Raw genomic sequence first — 18,898 nt, 5'->3', positions numbered from 1 at the left:
GGAGTTTCAGTTTCAACATCAGTCCTTCCAATGAATATTCAGGACTGATTTCCTTTAGGATGGACTGGTTGGATCTCCTTGCAGTTTAAGGGACTCTCAAGAGTCTTCTCCAACATCACAGTTCAAAAGCATCAATTCTTTGGTGCTCAGTTTTCTTCACAGTCCAACTCTACAATCCATACATGACCGCTGGAAAAACCATAGCCTTGACTAGACGGACCTTTGTTGGCAAAGTAATGACTCGGCTTTTCAATATGCTGTCTAGATTGGTCGTAACTTTTCTTCCAAGGAGCAAGCGTCTTTTAATTCCATGGCTGCAGTCACCATCTGCAGTGATTTTGGAGCCCCCAAAAATAAAGTCTGACACTGTTTCCACTGTTTCCCCATCTATTTCCCATGAAGTGATGGGACCAGATGCCATGATCTTCGTTTTCTGAATGTTGAGCTTTAAGCCAACTTTTCCACTCTCCTCTTTCACTTTCATCAAGAGACTCTTTAGTTCTTCTTCACTTTCTGCCATAAAGGTGGTGTCATCTGCATCTGAGGTTATTAATATTTCTCCTGGCTATCTTGATTCCAGCTTGTGCTTCATCCAGTCCAGTGTTTCTCATGATGTATTCTGCATATAAGTTAAATAATCAGGGTGACAATATACAGCCTTGAAGTACTCCTTTTCCTATTTGGAACCAGTCTGGTCCAGTTCTAACTGTTGCTTCCTGACCTGCATACAGATTTCTCAAGAGGCAGGTCAGGTGGTCTGGTATTCCCATCTCTTTAAGAATTCTCCAGTTTGTGGTGATCCACACAGTATCCTTAATACTGGAAAGTTAAAAATTGCCGGTGTGGCTTGCATTCCATTTTTATGGGACAGCATTGCTCTAGAACCAGAACATCTGATTTCATTCGGGCCCTGCCACCCACTAGCTGTGTGAATGGCAAGTTACTTACCCTCTCTGTACCTTCCATCTACAAAATGGGGACGGTGATGGCGTCTACTTTTCATCAGAAACTCGGAGGACCACCCACACATAATAACCTCTCCATATGTGCCTAAAAAGGGAAAAGTCGTAGTCTACCTGTTTATAGAGGCCAAGGAGGAGGAATCCAGGATAAGTCTAGGATGTGAACTTGGGCGTCTGGAAAGATTATTCACAGTACGGTAAGAAATGTGAAACATGACATGGCTGCATTATTTGTGATAGCGGGAGATGATAAATAATCTAAATCTGCCTCCCTAGGAGGCTGGTCACATTCATCTAACAGGTACTCAAGGCAGCTGCGAAGTGAGGAGGGAGGTTTTGTGTAGTGTTGTGAAACTGTCTTCATGTAGACTTTTAAAATCAACATGCAAAACACTGTATGTATTAGTGTAGGTTAAAAGGACAATAAAGAGGGAATAAATGTATATGCATTTGCTTGACTATTCTTGGAATATCTCTGGAAGGAGCACCAAGAAATGTCTTGTCTCTAAGGAAAAAAACTGGTTGATTGGAATACTGGAAAGGGAGAGGTTAGGCTGATTCTTTGCTGTATATCCCTTTGTACATTTTGAATTATATGAGTAGAATGTGCACATAAAAATAATCAGAATTTCAAAGAAATTAGTTTTTAATTAGGCAATGTGAAGGGAGAATTAGTTACTTGAGAGAAGATGACTTATCGGATGGAGGTCTTGGACTGGCCCCAAATAGCTGCTTAGAAATGCTGGGCTCAAGCTTTGGTATTCAGGCCAAGTGTCCATTGAATTTATTACCTTCCTCTCTTCTAATTTGAACAAAAGGCAAATATATATTTTTAAATCATGGCTTTCATGCTTCAGTAAAATTCAACTGCCACCATATTAGCTTTGTGGGGGGATTTCCAAGGGAGCCCAGCTTCCCCCATCCCCCTCCTTCACCTGCTATCATGTTGTCAGGCTGGTGAGTCACATTAAAAAAAAGACACCAGTCCTATGTTTGGAAAGCACATTCTAGTTATGGAATAAATATGTAAACTCATGAGAGAATGGTGTAATAAAGTCTCTAATAGAGGGGGAAATTGGGAGAACTGCTTCTGCCTGGAGGGAAGGGCAGGTCAAGGAGGTCTCAGAAAGATAAGCTAACAGAGACCTTGGAAATGAGTATTTCAGACAGAGGGAGGGGTAGGAGGAAAGGAGGAAGGTGTGCAGGGTGATTGAAGGAGCAGGGAGCCATCTCCTAGGCCAGTGCGCTGTGTGTTTTAAGTATGGGTGGGAGTTGAGAAGCAAAAGTGAGATTTGAGGATGTGCCAGGGCTATTAACGGCTCTCACAGATTATAGCGCTTTTCTCTGTCCCTCCTGTTATATGAACACTTAGATATGTGAATGGAGTTGTTCAGCAAATGTAAATTTGCACAAAGAGCAAAGTTGACTCAAAAGTTGTGGCCCAATGGTGGGCGCACTTAGGGCGTTTTCTGGAAGAACTGAGGCTTTGAGAAAGGACATGACAGACAGATGGCTGAACAGGGAACCTAAGGACACTTGAGAGTGAGCAGGTGGAGCCAGGCTAAGATGGGAACTCAGGAGAGACTTGAAGAGGGGAATCAAGAAGTGGTGGGCAACCATGGTGGCTATTGGACTTCAGTCTTTTATTTCTGCATCCTTTATAGCCTCCACAGCTCGCCTGCCTCCCTGGGACACTTGATTGGGCTTTACCAGACTCTCAGTGCACACTGGGTGTCCCTGTGTGGTCCGTGCATTCGTGCTCCTGCCTCTGGTCAAGCCATTCCCAGCCCCCATGTGCCTTGCCCTATGCCAGTGTGGGAAGGAGTACAGAGCCAGCTCAGAAAAGGAGCTAGCTGTAAGTTCCTGAGTAATGCCAGAATTTAACTGTGGAGGATTTAGGGCCATTGGTCCAGTGGTGTCTCCATACTGTCAGTGCAGGTCACACTGGGATCATGCAAAAGGGCTACAGGACCAGGAAGGGGGAAGGAGCCCTCCTGACTTACCTGTCATACTTACTTTGTTCACTGTCTGATAAAACATTGGTGATATCCTTGCTAACCACTATCTAGCCAAAGCTTCCCATGTATATTTAGGCTTACCTTAATCATTACATGGGGCTTCCCTTGTGGCTCAGAGGGTAAAGAATCTGCTTGCAATGCAAGAGACCCGGGTTAGATCCCTGGATCAGGAAGATCCCCTGGAGAAGGAAGTGGCAACCCACTTCAGTATTCTTGCCTGAAAAATCCCATGGACAGAGAAGCTTGGTGGGCTACAATTCATGGGGTCTCAAAGAGTCAGACACAACGGAGCAACTAACACAATCATTACACAAGGCAGCTTTCATTTAAAATATCAAAGTCAAGCGAAGCCGCCTCGGTCTTGTCCAGCTCTTTGTAACCCTACGAACTGTAGCCCCTTAGGCTCCTCTGTCCATGGGATTCTCCAAGCAAGAATACTGGAACGGGTTGCTGTGCCCTCCTCCAGGGGATCTTCCCAACCCAGGGATCGAACCTTGAGTCTCTTATGTCTCCTGCATTGGCAGGCGAGTTCTTTATCACTAGCGCTATCTGGAAAGCCTTAAAATATCAACAACCTCATCTAAATAGAGCATTTTTCTAGCACATATAGATTGGGTAGCGATTTAGGCAAGATACCTTGATTCAAGCTACATGCTTTATTCCATTATGATCGGGAGAACTGTCCCTCACCTTTTCCTTTTTTGAAATACGTATATTCAATCAACCAACATATATAGGGTCCCCTTCTATATGGTAGGCATTACACTATATGCTGTGGGTAAACATAAGATAAAATTCCTTCCCTCAGTGAGCTTACTGTCTATTGGGTAGGAGGGGCAAAACATATGCAAACACAGAGAAATGTTAGACTATTAAGTAAATGCTGTGACAGAACTCTATTTGAATATTCTAGAAGCCCCAGAGAGGGTACTTCCTCTGATCATGGGAGCTATAGGAGGTGGTGACATCAAATTGCAGGAAAGGACTTGGCCAGATGGAGGAAGGGAAAGGATGTTTGCTCAGAGGAGTATGAAAAGCGGGGGAAACTAATGCACCAAGTTGAAAAGCAGTGGACTTGCTGTGTTCATAGAGCCGAATTATCTGGTGCAAGCGGCAAGTTCAGAAGTGACGAGAGGAGGGTTGAAGAGACAGGCAAGGGTTAGACGACCTTGGGAAAGAAGCCTTTTACTAGACTTTGTCCTGTGGGTAATTGGGATGATGGTGGAGATCTTTCCTGCTCAGGGAGAACAGAAGGTGGAGAACTCTGGGCACAGGGAGTGAGAGTCAGATCTGAAAGGCACTCAGCTGGGCCTACACAGAAGGCAGAAAGAAGAGCTGTGTTGGATGGTCTGGAGAGCATGAACCCTGAAAGGGAAACCTTGTGAATGAATTTGAACTTGGTCTTTAGGGCAAAGAGGTTGAAACGGGAGTAGCATAATCAACTACCTATTTTATGCAGATCCACACAGCAGCTATTTGGGAAGTGGTCAAAAGGGGATTGGTCCAGAGAAAGGCAGGAAAACCAGCCGTGAAGATGGTGCTCAGGTTCTGGTGAGCCGTGATGGTGGCTTGGCAGAAGGTGGGGAGTTGGGCCACATTTAGCACATTGTGCCTGTTTCCAGTTACTAAACAATGAAAAGCACTAGGACACTTAAGGTAGTCATTAAAATGATTTTCTCTGCCTGTGTCCTGTCTACACCCACATGAATTCTACTAACTCTTGGTGTAGACATCCTGTTTTGGGGGAAGCCGCCTTCAACCCCTAGACTGCTGCTCCCACAGCATCGTGTATGTCCTTGACTGTAGCTGTCGCCATGCTTTCTCATTCTTGCAGGGTCAGCTGCCTGTCTCCTCTACTACACTGAACTTCATGTAGTCAGGGGCTCTCCCTGGCTACTGTTCTGTTCCTAGTGCCTCATACAGTCCCTGGCATGTAGTGGGTGCTCCATGATTTGTTGGATGAATGAATAAATGAGTTATTAGTTCAGATATAGAATTTTTTTCAATAGGGGAACAATTTTTATTATTTATTTTTAAACATTTAAAAATTTTATTGGCATATAGTTGTTTTACAATGATGTGTTAGTTTCTGCTACTGCTGCTAAGTCACTTCAGTCGTGTCCAACTCTGTGCGACCCCATAGACGGCAGCCTACCAGGCTCCCCCATCCCTGGGATTCTCCAGGCAAGAACACTGGAGTGGGATGCCATTTCCTTCTCCAATGCATGAAAGTGAAAGGTGAAAGTGAAGCCGCTCTGTATAGCAAAGTGAATCACATATATCACACATATCCCTCCCCCCACTTTTGGATTTCCTTCAGCATTTTAATTGGATCCAAGTTAATGACTATCTTTCCCCTCCTCAAAACTGTATTATATATTTGAGAACACACACAAAAAAGGCAATTAGTAAAATATTGACTTTCATGATTTTTGAAATGAGGATAGATATCACTTTGTATTTCTAATGTTGGTTGTTGATTTCAGTCACTAAGTCGTGTCTGGCTCTTATGACTCCATGGACTGTATCCTGCCAGGCTCTTCTATCCATGGGATTCTCCAGGCAAGAATACTAGAGTGGGTTGCCATTTCCTTCTCCAGGGGATCTTCCTGACCCAGGGATTGAACCCAGGTCTCCTGCATTGCAGGCAGATTCTTTACCAACTGAGCTACGAATAGTTCTTGTTTATGTTGAGGTCATTAGCACTGAACATTTTGTTTGTTTCAGGAGTATGACATCATTATTTAACTCTCTCACCTGTCTTGATGTGGCCCTTTTACGGTTTGTTGTGAAGTGCCATTCAGCTGGTTTTCAACTCTTTTTCAGAAGGAATTGTTCCATTGGTAGCTGTATTTTCGGTGGCCCTGTGGTAGGAGGAGCATTGAAGATCTTTCTACACTGCCATCTTGGACTGCCCTCAGTATTTTCTTTTTAATATTTTTTTTTATTGTGGTGAAAGTCACATAATATAAAACAGACTCCTTTAACCATACTCAACTGTGCAGTTCAGTGGCACTAAGTACATTCACATTGTTGTGTAACTCTCACCATCGTTCATCTCCCAAATTTTTCACCTTCCTAAACTGAAATTCTGTCACCATTTAAAACCAACTCCCCATGCCCGCTTCCCACCCACTGATCCCCCACTCCCTGGCATCTACCAATGTACTTTCTAACTATGAATTTGACTATTCTAGGTACCTCATATAAGCAAAATCAGACAGTATTTGTGTGCACTTACTGTATATTGTGGACTACCCTCAGTATTTCAAATAATTTTTATAAGCTAAAGAGCTTAAAAGCCACATTTTAAACAAACATTTATAAATAGCGAAACCAATTCTCTGACCATTTATTTTGAAACAGAACCAAATTGCCCAGCTGAGAACTGAAGAGCCCTGAAAATTGACCCTTCCTCTCAGCCATCCTTATTTCCAGCGTTATCCACTTAGAAAGCTTTGGACAATCAAGCCTGTCTCCCATCCTCCAGCGTGCACTGGTATCACCCACCACTGGTGGCAGTCACTCTCTGGAAGCAGTTTCGTGAGCCTCAGTGCAAGTTTGCCCTTCATAACAATTTTCTTGGCCGGTGTAGACGTTATAGAAGTGCACCTCAGGCACAGTTCAAATGTCTTCTCTGGGTGAGGAAACTTGCCCAATGGAGTCAGAGCTAGAACCTGGATCTTCCTATGATGGCCGCATGCTTCCTATAGTTCGCAGCAATGTCTTCCTCTGCCTTTATACTCAACACATAGGCCATCCAACTCAATCCTTGACTCTACACTCTTGTTCTTTGGTTGTCTTATATGCTTGGTCTTACCTATGTGACATGGCAGTCAAGTCTTCAAGAGCAGAGCTTATGTGACATGTGGTTACTCGTCCACACCAACATCAGGACTCTGTGTGTGTGTGTGTACATGTGTGTGTGAGAGAGAGTAGAGGCCAGGGGGCAGACAGTCCCTAACACTACTGAAATGCAGCCACACCCAATGTACATTGCCTTCACTTGACAACCAGGCCCTGGAGAGCCACACGGGACTCACACAGTGACCCAAGTCTGGAGAGCTTACAAAATCAAAGATACGGATGTGTTGGGTGTGTGCTCCACCTCATCAACTTTGGACAGCTTTTCTTGTTTGTTTTTTTTAATTTTAATTATGTGTTTATTTTTATTATTGTACATTTTTCTGTATATTAATCAAGTGCATGGCTTTATTTTTATTTATTTATTTTTCACGGAGCAGTGAGCTTGTGGAATCTTAGCTCCCCTACCAGGGATCGAACTGGCACCCTTGTCAGTGAAAGCATGGGGCCCTAACCACTGGATCGCCAAGGAATTCTCTGTGCAGCTTTTCTTTTTCAACTAAGGAACTGACTTGTTTTGTTGACTGAATTGGTTAAAGGATTTTACCTGTGTTTGAGACAGGGGTGAAATAACATGAAGGTACACAGTTGGGATGTTTACAATCATTTGCAGGGATTTTTTGTTGGTTGTTGTTGTTCAGCCACTCAGTCATGTCCGACTCTGTGATTCCATGGACTGCTGCACACCAGGCTTCCCTGTCCTTCATTGTCTCCCAGGGAGTGTGCTCAAACTCATGTCTGTTGAGTCAATGATGACATCCAACCATCTCATCCTCTGTCACCCCCTTCTCCTGCCCTCAATCTTCCCCACCATCAGTTGATAGTGTGTTTTAATTCTCCCAGTTCCATGATTGGCTAAGGATTTTACATATGTTTAGATATAGGAATAAAATAACATGAGGGTACATTGTTGGGATGTTTACAGTCGTTTGGGGGGATTTTTTGTGGTTGGTATGTTTTAATTCTCCCGGCTCTATCACCATTCAGCTTATCTGTTTTCCCTCCCATCAGGGTCCCCCGCTAAGGGGCTCTTTCTCAGTCACTGTGTGTGTGGCCTGATTGAAGACGGAGGGGATGAAGTCCATCCTCGACGGCCTGGCAGATACCACCTTCCGAACCATCACCACAGACCTCCTGTACGTGGGTGCCAATGACATTCAGTACGAAGATATCAAAAGCGACATGGCATCCAAATTAGGGTACTTCCCACAGAAATTTCCTCTGACTTCCTTCAGGGGAAGTCCCTTCCAAGAAAAGATGACTGCAGGGGACAGCCCTCAGCTGGTCCCAGCAGACCAGGTGAACCTCACCGAATTTTACAACAAGTCCCTGTCCTCCTACAAGGAGAATGATGAGAACATTCAGTGTGGGGAGAACTTTATGGACATGGAGTGCTTCATGATCCTGAACCCCAGCCAGCAGCTGGCCATCGCTGTGCTGTCCCTCACGTTGGGCACCTTCACGGTCCTAGAGAACCTGCTGGTGCTGTGTGTCATCCTCCACTCCCGCAGCCTCCGCTGCCGGCCCTCTTACCACTTCATCGGCAGCCTGGCAGTCGCCGATCTCCTGGGGAGTGTCATCTTTGTCTATAGCTTCGTCGACTTCCACGTGTTCCACCGCAAAGACAGCCCCAACGTGTTTCTGTTCAAACTGGGTGGGGTCACGGCCTCGTTCACGGCCTCGGTGGGCAGCCTGTTCCTCACGGCCATCGACAGGTACATATCGATTCACAGGCCCCTGGCCTATAAGAGGATCGTCACACGGCCTAAGGCCGTGGTGGCGTTTTGCCTGATGTGGACCATCGCGATTGTGATCGCCGTGCTGCCCCTGCTAGGCTGGAACTGCAAGAAACTGCAGTCCGTGTGCTCAGACATTTTCCCTCTCATCGACGAGACCTACCTGATGTTTTGGATCGGGGTCACCAGCGTGCTGTTGCTGTTCATTGTGTATGCCTACATGTACATCCTCTGGAAGGCGCACAGCCACGCTGTCCGCATGATCCAGCGTGGTACCCAGAAGAGCATCATCATCCACACGTCCGAGGATGGCAAGGTGCAGGTGACACGGCCCGACCAAGCGCGCATGGACATTCGGCTGGCCAAGACCCTGGTCCTGATCCTGGTGGTTTTGATCATCTGCTGGGGCCCTCTGCTCGCAATCATGGTATATGATGTCTTTGGGAAGATGAACAAGCTCATTAAGACGGTGTTTGCATTCTGCAGCATGCTCTGCCTGCTGAATTCCACAGTGAACCCCATCATCTATGCTCTGCGGAGCAAGGACCTGAGACATGCTTTCCGGAGCATGTTCCCCTCCTGTGAAGGCACCGCACAGCCTCTTGATAACAGCATGGGGGACTCGGACTGCCTGCACAAACACGCCAACAATGCAGCCAGCGTCCACAGGGCGGCGGAGAGCTGCATCAAGAGCACGGTCAAGATTGCCAAGGTGACCATGTCTGTGTCCACGGACACGTCTGCCGAGGCTCTGTGAGCCAGACACTTCCCTGGCTGCACAGGAAAAAAAAAAAAAATTCTCTCTTTCTTTTTTTTAAAGCTCAAAACCCAGAAGCGTCTGTCCTCTCATCGGTTATATTTTTTTAAGTTGACCACGCTCAGTGAAAAGGTGATTGTCACCATGATCAGTTATCAGTTCTCTAATGTTTCTATAGTGTAGGTCCTCAAACTCAGTTCTCTGGAGGTTTACAGGGAAGAGAGCCTGTGGCTTCAGGGACTGGAAGGTCCTTGCAGAGTCTCAATGAAATAAGAGAGACACTTTCAGCTACACAGTTGAAAGCCCAAGTACCCATAGAAAAAGGCCATTAAATGAGTAATGCCTTTGTAATCACAACTTTTATTATAATGTGAAATGTACTTGTCCAGAAATATCAGAGATACTTCTGATATCTGAGAGATCTCCATTTTTACAACAGTTTTAGGACTAAAGTAGAGCTATTTTGTGACATGCAGTGTGTCCTGTGAGATGTGTATTAGTGTTTACTATGTGTTATTTATATTTGTCTAGTTCAGCAAAACTGCAAGGTGGGCTTCTATGAGACCAATGGAACCTAAGCAGTGGATATATGCCAATGAGACCACTTTTTAAAGCATTATTGCCCATGATCTAACTGTAGAAACCTTAATATTTTTTCAAAAATCTCTATTAAAACTTGACATTGAAATAACCATAAAGTTTTATTTTTCTGTTAATCCAACAAGAAGAATTTTAAGACTGTCCAAAGTCTTGAGCAGAACTCATTGACACTTAAAATTTTCTTAGTCCTGCATTTCATATGAGGACTCATATTATCTTCTGGACTCTAACTGTTCTGCTGAGTGATGGATTACAGGCAGAACAAAAGAGAGACGACTTATTGACTTTTGGCTGAAATCACTGACTTTGTTTAGTCTTTAGCTCTTACTGGACCTCTTAAGACAGCATGTGTCAATCTTAATGTAAGTTGTTAGCACTGTGCAATCGCTGTTTACTTGAAGAGTACTGCATCCTTATATTCCAGGTTTAGGTAGATTTCATGCCTGGGTGGCCAAACAACAGTCTTCATTTTTTCTTAATTGAAAAGAAGTATTGTCTGGATCAGTGAAATTCTACTGTATGTGTGAATATAAATGTGTGTGTATGTGTGTGATTCTATCCTGTAACTGTTCTAGTAATGTCTTAAAGTGAGAAAACTGTGACCACGTGTACGCTGTTCCCCTTGCTGCACTCTCACACATGAATTCAGTTTCTAAAGTTGAGTTCTTCCGGAAATCTTGTTGATAAAAACACTGATCATAAACCTTCAGAACCCTCCCCCTTTGAAACTGGCTCGAGTGTTATTAAACTGACCTTTAGATATTTCACAAGACCAGTGTTTAGCAAGGAATCATTGACCATGAACACTCAAGTCACGGTCTGTATAGAGTTCATGTCAGGAAATAGAAGTATTTTGGTTTCTGATTACCTAATGTTGATCAAGTCCATGGAAATGTAAGTCATTATAAGGGAAGTGGTTCTAAAAGAAAGAGGAAAATCCAGTAGTAACACAGTTTAGTTGTATGTGTAGGCAGGGAGATCCCAATTTAAGTAGCTCTATACCTTGCTCACTGGAGTGAGACTACCAGATCTGGCTTATGTGGTAAGAAGGCCAATCAGACAGCAAGTGGGAGAGAAAAGGGCAGTGAGGAGCTGACACCCTTGGGATGGAGGCCTGGACGTCATGTGGTTGCTTCTGTGCTTCAAGCAGATGCCCTTGGTGACAACCCAGCACCTGGCTTTGCCTGTATAGGTTTGGGCTAAGGAAGAGGCTCTCCTCTGCTCCTGGTTAGCCAGAGGAGCTAAGGCATAAAGATGAACATGGCTTGCTTTCTTCTTACACTCCAGTTCATCCTCAGTGGTGCCATAAGTGCTCCAATTAGGCCCTTTCACAGTAAGCATTGATAGTGCTGAAGAAGCCATTCGACTCTGACAAATTTTGCTTGCAGACTACCTTTTCCCTAAATGGATAAAACGTAGCTTTTGCATAGCTTGCATAGGCCTGCATAGCCTGATGTAAAGTGGAGAGCTAGCTAATCTGGTGGTTGCTAGCTATGTGGTACCCAAACAGCCTGATGGATCAATGTCGTTTCTTGCAGTATAAGGCTGAAGATGGCTTGTAGACCAAGCTGAGATGTTTTTAATTGTCTGTACAGCTCGAATCTGCCTGCTGGTTTCTTCACTTTACCTCTCTGTCATATGCAGATGAGGGCTCAGGGTGCTAGAGGATTAATAAGATCTCTTTAGAAGGACAAAAGATTATTTATGAAAAAACTCACCAGGGTTCCTAGTTTCCATTGAAGAGTTTGCCACTCTTTAGTCCCAAATTACCCTGAAGATGAATCCACATATCTATGAGCTCACCAGGCAATGCCAATGCTCTTTTCACAGCTCTGAAGACCTGGTGAAGATGAAATTCTTGTTATTGGTAGAAAAATTTCAGGATTCATTTTTGAAACTGTATTTGTGTGTATGCAAAGTAGATTTTATAGTGTGTTGTGCTTACAAGATCTTAATCATATATAATCAATTAAGGGACAATGGGGCTGACAGCACTAAACTTGGTGCTTATTGATATTCTAAGAAATATCTGTGAAATATCATCCTGTATGTGTTATGCCACCTTCATTTTAAAACATTTAAATGAGTTTGATTCACTCTGACACTTTTAATATCATTTCCTAACCCAAGTGACTCAAATGCTCTCCCCAATGAATATACTCATTAGAATTATTATTCATTAGTACCATTCATTAATTAGTCCCTTAATGAGATCCATTGATTTAAATATAATTTAGATTTCAGTACGTTTTATAAGGTCTAGCTTCAGTTATCTTCTTTCCTCTGAGGCTGACATATGGGTCCTGACCATGCATTTCACCATCATATACGTCTTCAGACAGGGCCAAGTTGCCAACCTGCTTGGTTTCTTCAGAGTACTGATGACTCTTTCAATCCCAGACCCACAGTTTCATTTAGAAAAAGAGGGCTGTCTCTAACAACCCTTACTTTTCCATTACATAGGAAATAAGTGTAGAAGAAACATAGATCTGGAAGAAGCTACAGACATATGCCTACACTTGAGATGATCCCCAAGATTCCCTATCACTTTGAGTCCAAGTGGTATTAAGTGTAATGGAATTGTGGCTGCCTAAACCCACACAGCAGGAAAAGGCCCAACCTCCTGATGAGAATTAGACCCTTGATGAGTAGCATTCTAGTTACTGTCTTGTTGATTAATTTCTGCCATCTTATGTCTGTAAAAGAGACCACCAATATCATGCGCAAAATTAGATTTCTCACAATCTAACTGTATATTTGTATGATATTTAAAAATCTCCTAAATGCTGGGCAATGGTTATTAACAATTGTCTTGCACTGGCCTTCTGATGAAACGTTAACAATGCCTACTGTAATATAGACAAAACATTTTATCTACTGATTTGGGCTGAATGTATGTAAATAGGTTTTCGAAAAGTCAGATGTTTAAGCAGTGGCCTACAAATCAGTAATTTTCAGATAGGAGAGTTTCTTTACACTGCTGTGGCATCCTAAAAGCTATCTTCACATCAACTTAGTGTACTAGGCCTGCTGGGGATGATCGGCATCCCCAAGGAAGGAAACCTTTTCTTGTAATAATAGGAATCAAGATACCAGATGATCTGGATTCTTATTTCCAATGTTTCAAGTGGAAAACATAGCTCTTTATTGTCTGTAAATCAAACATGATTACTTTTCCTCTTAGAGAAATACTGTATTGTTAGATGTTTGTTGAGCTGGTAACATCCTTGCAACCGCTGCAATATCTTTGTTAGTAATAAAACTTTGTACACAAGTACTAGTAAGATTGTTATTCAATGTAGCTTCAGTCATTAAATTACTATAGTGAAGTAGTACTTCTGTAATATTTACAATGTATTAAGCCCACACTATATTTTATTTCAGTGGTGTAATTAAATTGTTATTTATTCAAAGAGAAAACATCCCATCATGTCTATTGTCCAAAGTTACCTGGAATCAAATAAAAATCCTAGATTATCACAAAGAACACACAGTGTCTTTGAATTCTGCCTTATTTCACTGTCTAATGTCAAAACACTTGAGGTTTAAGTTCTGAAAGATTGATTTGTTCCTCAAAAGCAAGAAAGACTCTATTTGAGAAATGAGAACAGATTAGATTAATATATTCATTTTTAACATAGAAAAAAATGCAAAAAGCATCATTTACATAATAAAGGGAAAAGCCTGCCATACCTTTTAAAAATCATTATTTAATTAAAGAGTTTAATGATTTTGCACTAAGCTAGAGCAAATGTACTACTCATAATGTTTAAATTAAATTTGAACTTCATAGATTTAGTAAAACATATAAATCTAAAGAATTTATAACATCATATATCCTGAACGATGTGAAAAGATAATTACTTTTCAGCTTATTTATAAAAGCATATTTTTATTTGAACAGTAGGAGAAAATAGAAAATTTTATAATGAAGTAAAAAAGCATTACAATGAAGTTTATACATTATTACTGTCTGAAATAAAGTATGTTTGCAGTCAATTTTGAAAGAAGTTTTTAAATTTTTCAAATGATGAATTGACAAATGTTTGAAAATAGATCATCTTTATTTTTTAAATAACTGTAATTAAAATTCTTCATTCTTCTCTTAGTAAGCATTGTAGTTAACTGCATGAGCTAAATGCTTCTAGCAAAGAGCAAATGACATGTGTTCTGAATTCTTAAATTTTATACTGGGGCTTGAAGGGAATAAGATATTAGGTTGGTGCAAAAGTAACTGTGGTTTTTACATTGTTGAAATTTGCCATTTGATATTGGAATACATTCTTAATAAATGTGGTTATGTTACACAGCATTTTAATGTGTATTTCTTGGTTTATTCTTTTTTTGCTAATGACTTATCACTTGCTGTTTATTTTATATTTATTTTAGCCTATGGAAATGATATTAGACAAAAAGCAAATTTGAGTGATTTTCTTATTTGAGTTCAAAATGGGTTGTAAAGCAGTGGAGACAACTTGCAGTATCAACAATGTATTTGGCCCAGGAGCTTCTAAGGAACATACAGTGCAGTGGTGGTTCAAGAAGTTTTGCAAAGGAGATGAGAGCCTTGAAGATGAGGAGTGCAGCGGCTGGCCATCAGAATTGACAACAGTCGACTGAGAGCAATCATCGAAGATGATCCACTTAAAACTACACGAGAAATTGCCAAAGAACTCAACGTCAGCCATTGTATGGTCATTCGAAACGTTTAAAGCAAGTTGGAAAGGCAAAGAAGCTTGATAAGTGAGTGTCTCAAGAGCTGACCACAAATCAAAAAAAAATTTTTGGAGTGTCATCTTCTCTTATTCCACACAACAACAATGAACAATTTCTCAATAGGATTGTGATGTGTGACGAAAAGTGGATTGTGTACCACAGCTGGCAATGACCAGCTCAGTGGCTAAACTGAGAAGAAGCTCCAAAGCACTTCCCAAAGCCAAACCTGCACCAAAAATAGGTCATGGTCACTGTTTGGTGGTCTGCTGTAGGGCTGATCCACTATAGCTTTCTGAACCCCAATGAAACCATTATATCTGAGAAGTATACTCAGCAAATCAATGAGATGCACTGAAAACTGCAACATCTGCAGCTGGCATTGGTCAACAGAATGGGCCCAATTCTTCTTTACAACACCCTACTGTATGTCACACAACCAGTGCTTCAAAAGTTGAACAAGTTGGGCTATGAAATTTTGCCTCTTCCGCCTTCTTCACCTGACTTCTCACCTACTGACCTCTCACATCTGACTACCCCTTCTTCAAGCATCTCGACAAATTTTTTGCAGGCAAAGTGCTGCCACAACCAGAAGGAGGCAGAAAATGCTTTCCAAGAGCTTGTCAAATCCTGAAGCATAGATTTTATACCACGGGAATAAACAAACTTATTTCTCACTGGCAAAAATGTGTTGATTGTAATGGTTCCTATTTTGATTAATAAAGATGTGTTTGAGGCTTGTTATAGTGATTTAAAATTTACGGTCCAAAACCACAATTACATTTGCACCAACCTAATACTTATTTCAACATCTTCATATAGCATCTTGAAACTCAAAACTGACCCCCATCAGTAATATGCATTGCCATCTGTACTGAAATATAAGTTAAGAATGATGTAGAAACAGAAAAACAATTGAGATATGCAAGAAACTCCACAATATGCCCCTAGATGTTTCCAAATAGAAAAATTTCACCATCCCCTCTAGAATAGTCTATGGTAAGTGTGACTCCTTGATAGAAGGTGATAACATGTGAAGTTCTTGGTTCACTCTTGGAATATGGAAAGTGAGCAATAAACATTATCATTGCTCTTCAACTCTGTGTCCCTGGAATGCTGGTAAGGGAAATTTGGAGTGTACGTTCTGATTAGCTTAGGAGCCGTGATATGTATAAAATGGGTGTGTCTCTGAACCTTTCAGAAATACTCTTGGGCTACTTATGAGCTACTTCACAAATTTCTGGGTAAGGCTGAGTAATGAATATACAGGATTATAAGATATATAGTTCCCTATGATATATCCAATGGGAAAGATAGTGACAGGAAGGAATGACAAAAGGGATGAGTAATTAAAATATGCAGATGCAATCTTATATTAAAAGCCAAATGAAATTCTAGGACTTCCCAGAATTAACGGCAGCACCTATTCATTGCTTGGAACATGGGTACTCAAATATTGGTAAAGCAGTGGAATAATTTTCTTTTAAGTAATTATATTACTTGGAGAAGGAAATGCAGCACTTAAGTTGTTTACTCATTTATTTATTTTAGTATTTTTGCTTTATTTATTTTTTTAAGAGATGTCTTTATTTGGCCATACCATGTGGCATGTGGGATCTTGTTCCCTGATGAGGGATCAAACCTGCACCCCCTGCATTGAAAGCACAGAGTCCTAACCACTGGACACCAGGGAAGTACTCACTTTTTTTTTATTATTATTTTAATAATGATAATAACAGAATTCTTAACTTCTTGGGGTAAGTCTGATCCATTTGAAAATCTTCAAGCATTTCCTATCCAGAGCGCAAATCTTTTTGGCTAACATCAGAATCATGACAAATGTCAAAGGCATGCAACTCTGACAGGGGCAGCTATAGTGCTGTGAGAACACTGGATAAGAAATCATTAGATCCAGGGAAGCGCTGAATCGGTCACTTTAGTGCTATTTGGCCTTGGACGTATTACAACCTCTGATTTGGTTTTCTTATCAGTAAAAATGCCAGCTCTGAAAATATCAGTAGCATCAGACGATGTAAAGTGTTTTGAAAAGCTTTGAAAACTATGAAGAACTATACCAGCCCAAGTGTAAATTAACTCATGTTCAAATAATTCATTTTATTTTACTCAGTTATTGTCTATATCAATCCTTTAGCTAATAATCAAGAATAAAGAAGCTACATTTTGTTGTGCCTATGAGTGACAGGCATTAATCAGCACTTTATATTGACATGATGATATACATTCAGCAGCTCTAGTATGTAGGCATCACTAGCATCATATTACAGTTGTGAGAAGAAAGCTCAGTGAGGTAAAGAACGCATAGAACTCAGGCCTTCTTGATTCTAAAGCCCATATTAATTTTATTAAACCACAATGCCTCTGCTCATCCTCCATTCTTCACTGAAAGCCATATATTCCACAAGTATTCATGGAAAGCTTCCTCTGTGCTAGGAAATGGAAAGATGAAAACTTAACTTTTCTTATCAGAATGCCTAGTACAAATAACGCCCAAAGTTCTTGTGTTTTACAGCACACTTCCACATATGTAGGTGTGGATCTTGCCTAGGGTTACATGGATAGTTAGTAGTGAGTTGAATCTCTGGTACTTCTGGTCCTTGGACTCTGAACTCAGGATCTTTTCCTCCATCACATTGCAAGACTGTGTGGGGTGTGATCAGGTGCACGGTTCTAACCAAATACCTGCATTTTCCTTCCATTGTTCTCTAGACAGCAGCAGTACAAAACTTTATCAAACCAATTCTGGATATCAAAATAAATTAAATTTGTGTTCTTTATCACTTGCCTAGTATGAATCATCACTCACCGTGGGTAGCTGAAACAGTGACTGAGAAGTTTGATTGATTTTATCCCTTGAGCTGGGTGCTACAAATATATTTCTGATCCCTCTTATAGTAGCTTATTTTCCCTAAGCTCTTTGGCCACTTCCTACCACACAGTTTTCATTTTAATTCTTTTAACTTAAAAAATGTGCTTTATTTTTAAGTTGTAAGAACAAGGCATCCAGGAAATAATACTCTTCTAGTAAATGAAATGTAACTTGTTAAAATACAATTTAACAAGTATTTACTAAGAACTTATGTTGTCCTTGCAATGACAGTAATGGTTAGCTTTATCTCACCTGTTTGGAGATGCAGCATCTCATTTAAACCTTTCAACTAACCTGTGAAGTACTACTGCGTTGGCCAAAAAATTCGTTTGGGTTTTCCAAAACGTCCTACAGAAAAAACAGGAATGAACTTTTTGGCCAACCCAGGATCATTATCGGAGAAGGCAACGGCAACCCACTCCAGTACTCTTGTCTGAAAAATCCCATGGGCAGAGGAGCCTGGTAGGCCACAGGCCATGGGGTTGCTAAGAGTCAGACTCGACTGAGAGACTTCACTTTCACTTTTCACTTTCATGCATTGGAGAAGGAAATGGCAACCCACTCCAGTGTTCTTGCCTGGAGAATCCCAAGGATGGCGGAGCCTAGTGGGCTGCCATCTGTGGGATCGCACAGAGTCGGACACGACTGAAGCGACTTAGCAGCAGCAGCAGCAGCAGGATCATTACTCCCATTGGATAGATAGTAACCTGCCCAAGGTCACATAGCCAGTGGGTGGTAGAGATCAGATTGGCTTTTAGCTCCTACTGAGGGGCTGAGTTACTAAATTGATTGCCTTAAGCCAATCTCCATTTAGCATACTGTTGCATGCATTTCTTCAATTCAAACAATGTTTATTGACTATCTACCATGACAAGTCCTCAAATTATTTAAGATCTAATGAAAGAAGGTGAACACCTAAACAGACGACCTCAGTGTAACCCAACCAAAGCTAAAAAGAACAAGGCTAAGGAAAATCAGAAAAGGCACAGGAAACTAACTTAGGAAGAAGATGTGATACTGCTCTGAACACTGAAGACCAAGAGAGAGCTAGCCAGGAGAAAAGAAAAGGGGAAAAATAGAGATAAAGGATGCTCTAGGGAGAAATAAGGGTGGGGTGGGAGAGACAGGTGAGAGATTTAAGGGGGACAGGCGATATGTCCAGAGAATGACACATAGTCTGAGGCGGCTGGACTGTGGTACCCAGAGGAGAGTATTGGGGATGGGGGCCAGGGACCAGATCACCAAGGGCAATGGATGCTAAGGAGATTCATCGTTCTTGGTGCACCTCACTGTGATTTACAGAGACCTGAGCAGAAACCTGAGCAGATTCATAATCAGCCAAAAAAGATCAGAATTTAGGT

At 41.6% G+C, this 18,898-nt stretch overlaps 1 protein-coding gene across 2 annotated transcripts in view; it reads left to right on the top strand.

Annotated features, from left to right (window-relative positions):
* Window positions 1-14,249, top strand: part of CNR1 (cannabinoid receptor 1) — a 30,976-nt gene extending 16,727 nt beyond the window's left edge. For both annotated transcript variants that reach the window (XM_006058080.4, XM_006058081.4), the window contains one exon: window positions 7,856-14,249. In XM_006058080.4, coding sequence (XP_006058142.1) covers window positions 7,919-9,337 — 1,419 coding nt within the window. In that variant the 5' untranslated portion in view covers window positions 7,856-7,918 and the 3' untranslated portion in view covers window positions 9,338-14,249. The remainder of the gene's footprint in view (window positions 1-7,855) is intronic.
* The last annotated feature ends 4,649 nt before the right edge of the window (window positions 14,250-18,898 follow it).

This window comes from Bubalus bubalis, chromosome 10, assembly GCF_019923935.1.
Source record: "Bubalus bubalis isolate 160015118507 breed Murrah chromosome 10, NDDB_SH_1, whole genome shotgun sequence".
Classification (NCBI taxonomy): domain Eukaryota; kingdom Metazoa; phylum Chordata; class Mammalia; order Artiodactyla; family Bovidae; genus Bubalus; species Bubalus bubalis.
The sequence above is the reverse complement of the archived record's forward strand: the minus strand, read 5'-3'. Positions and strand labels throughout refer to the sequence as shown.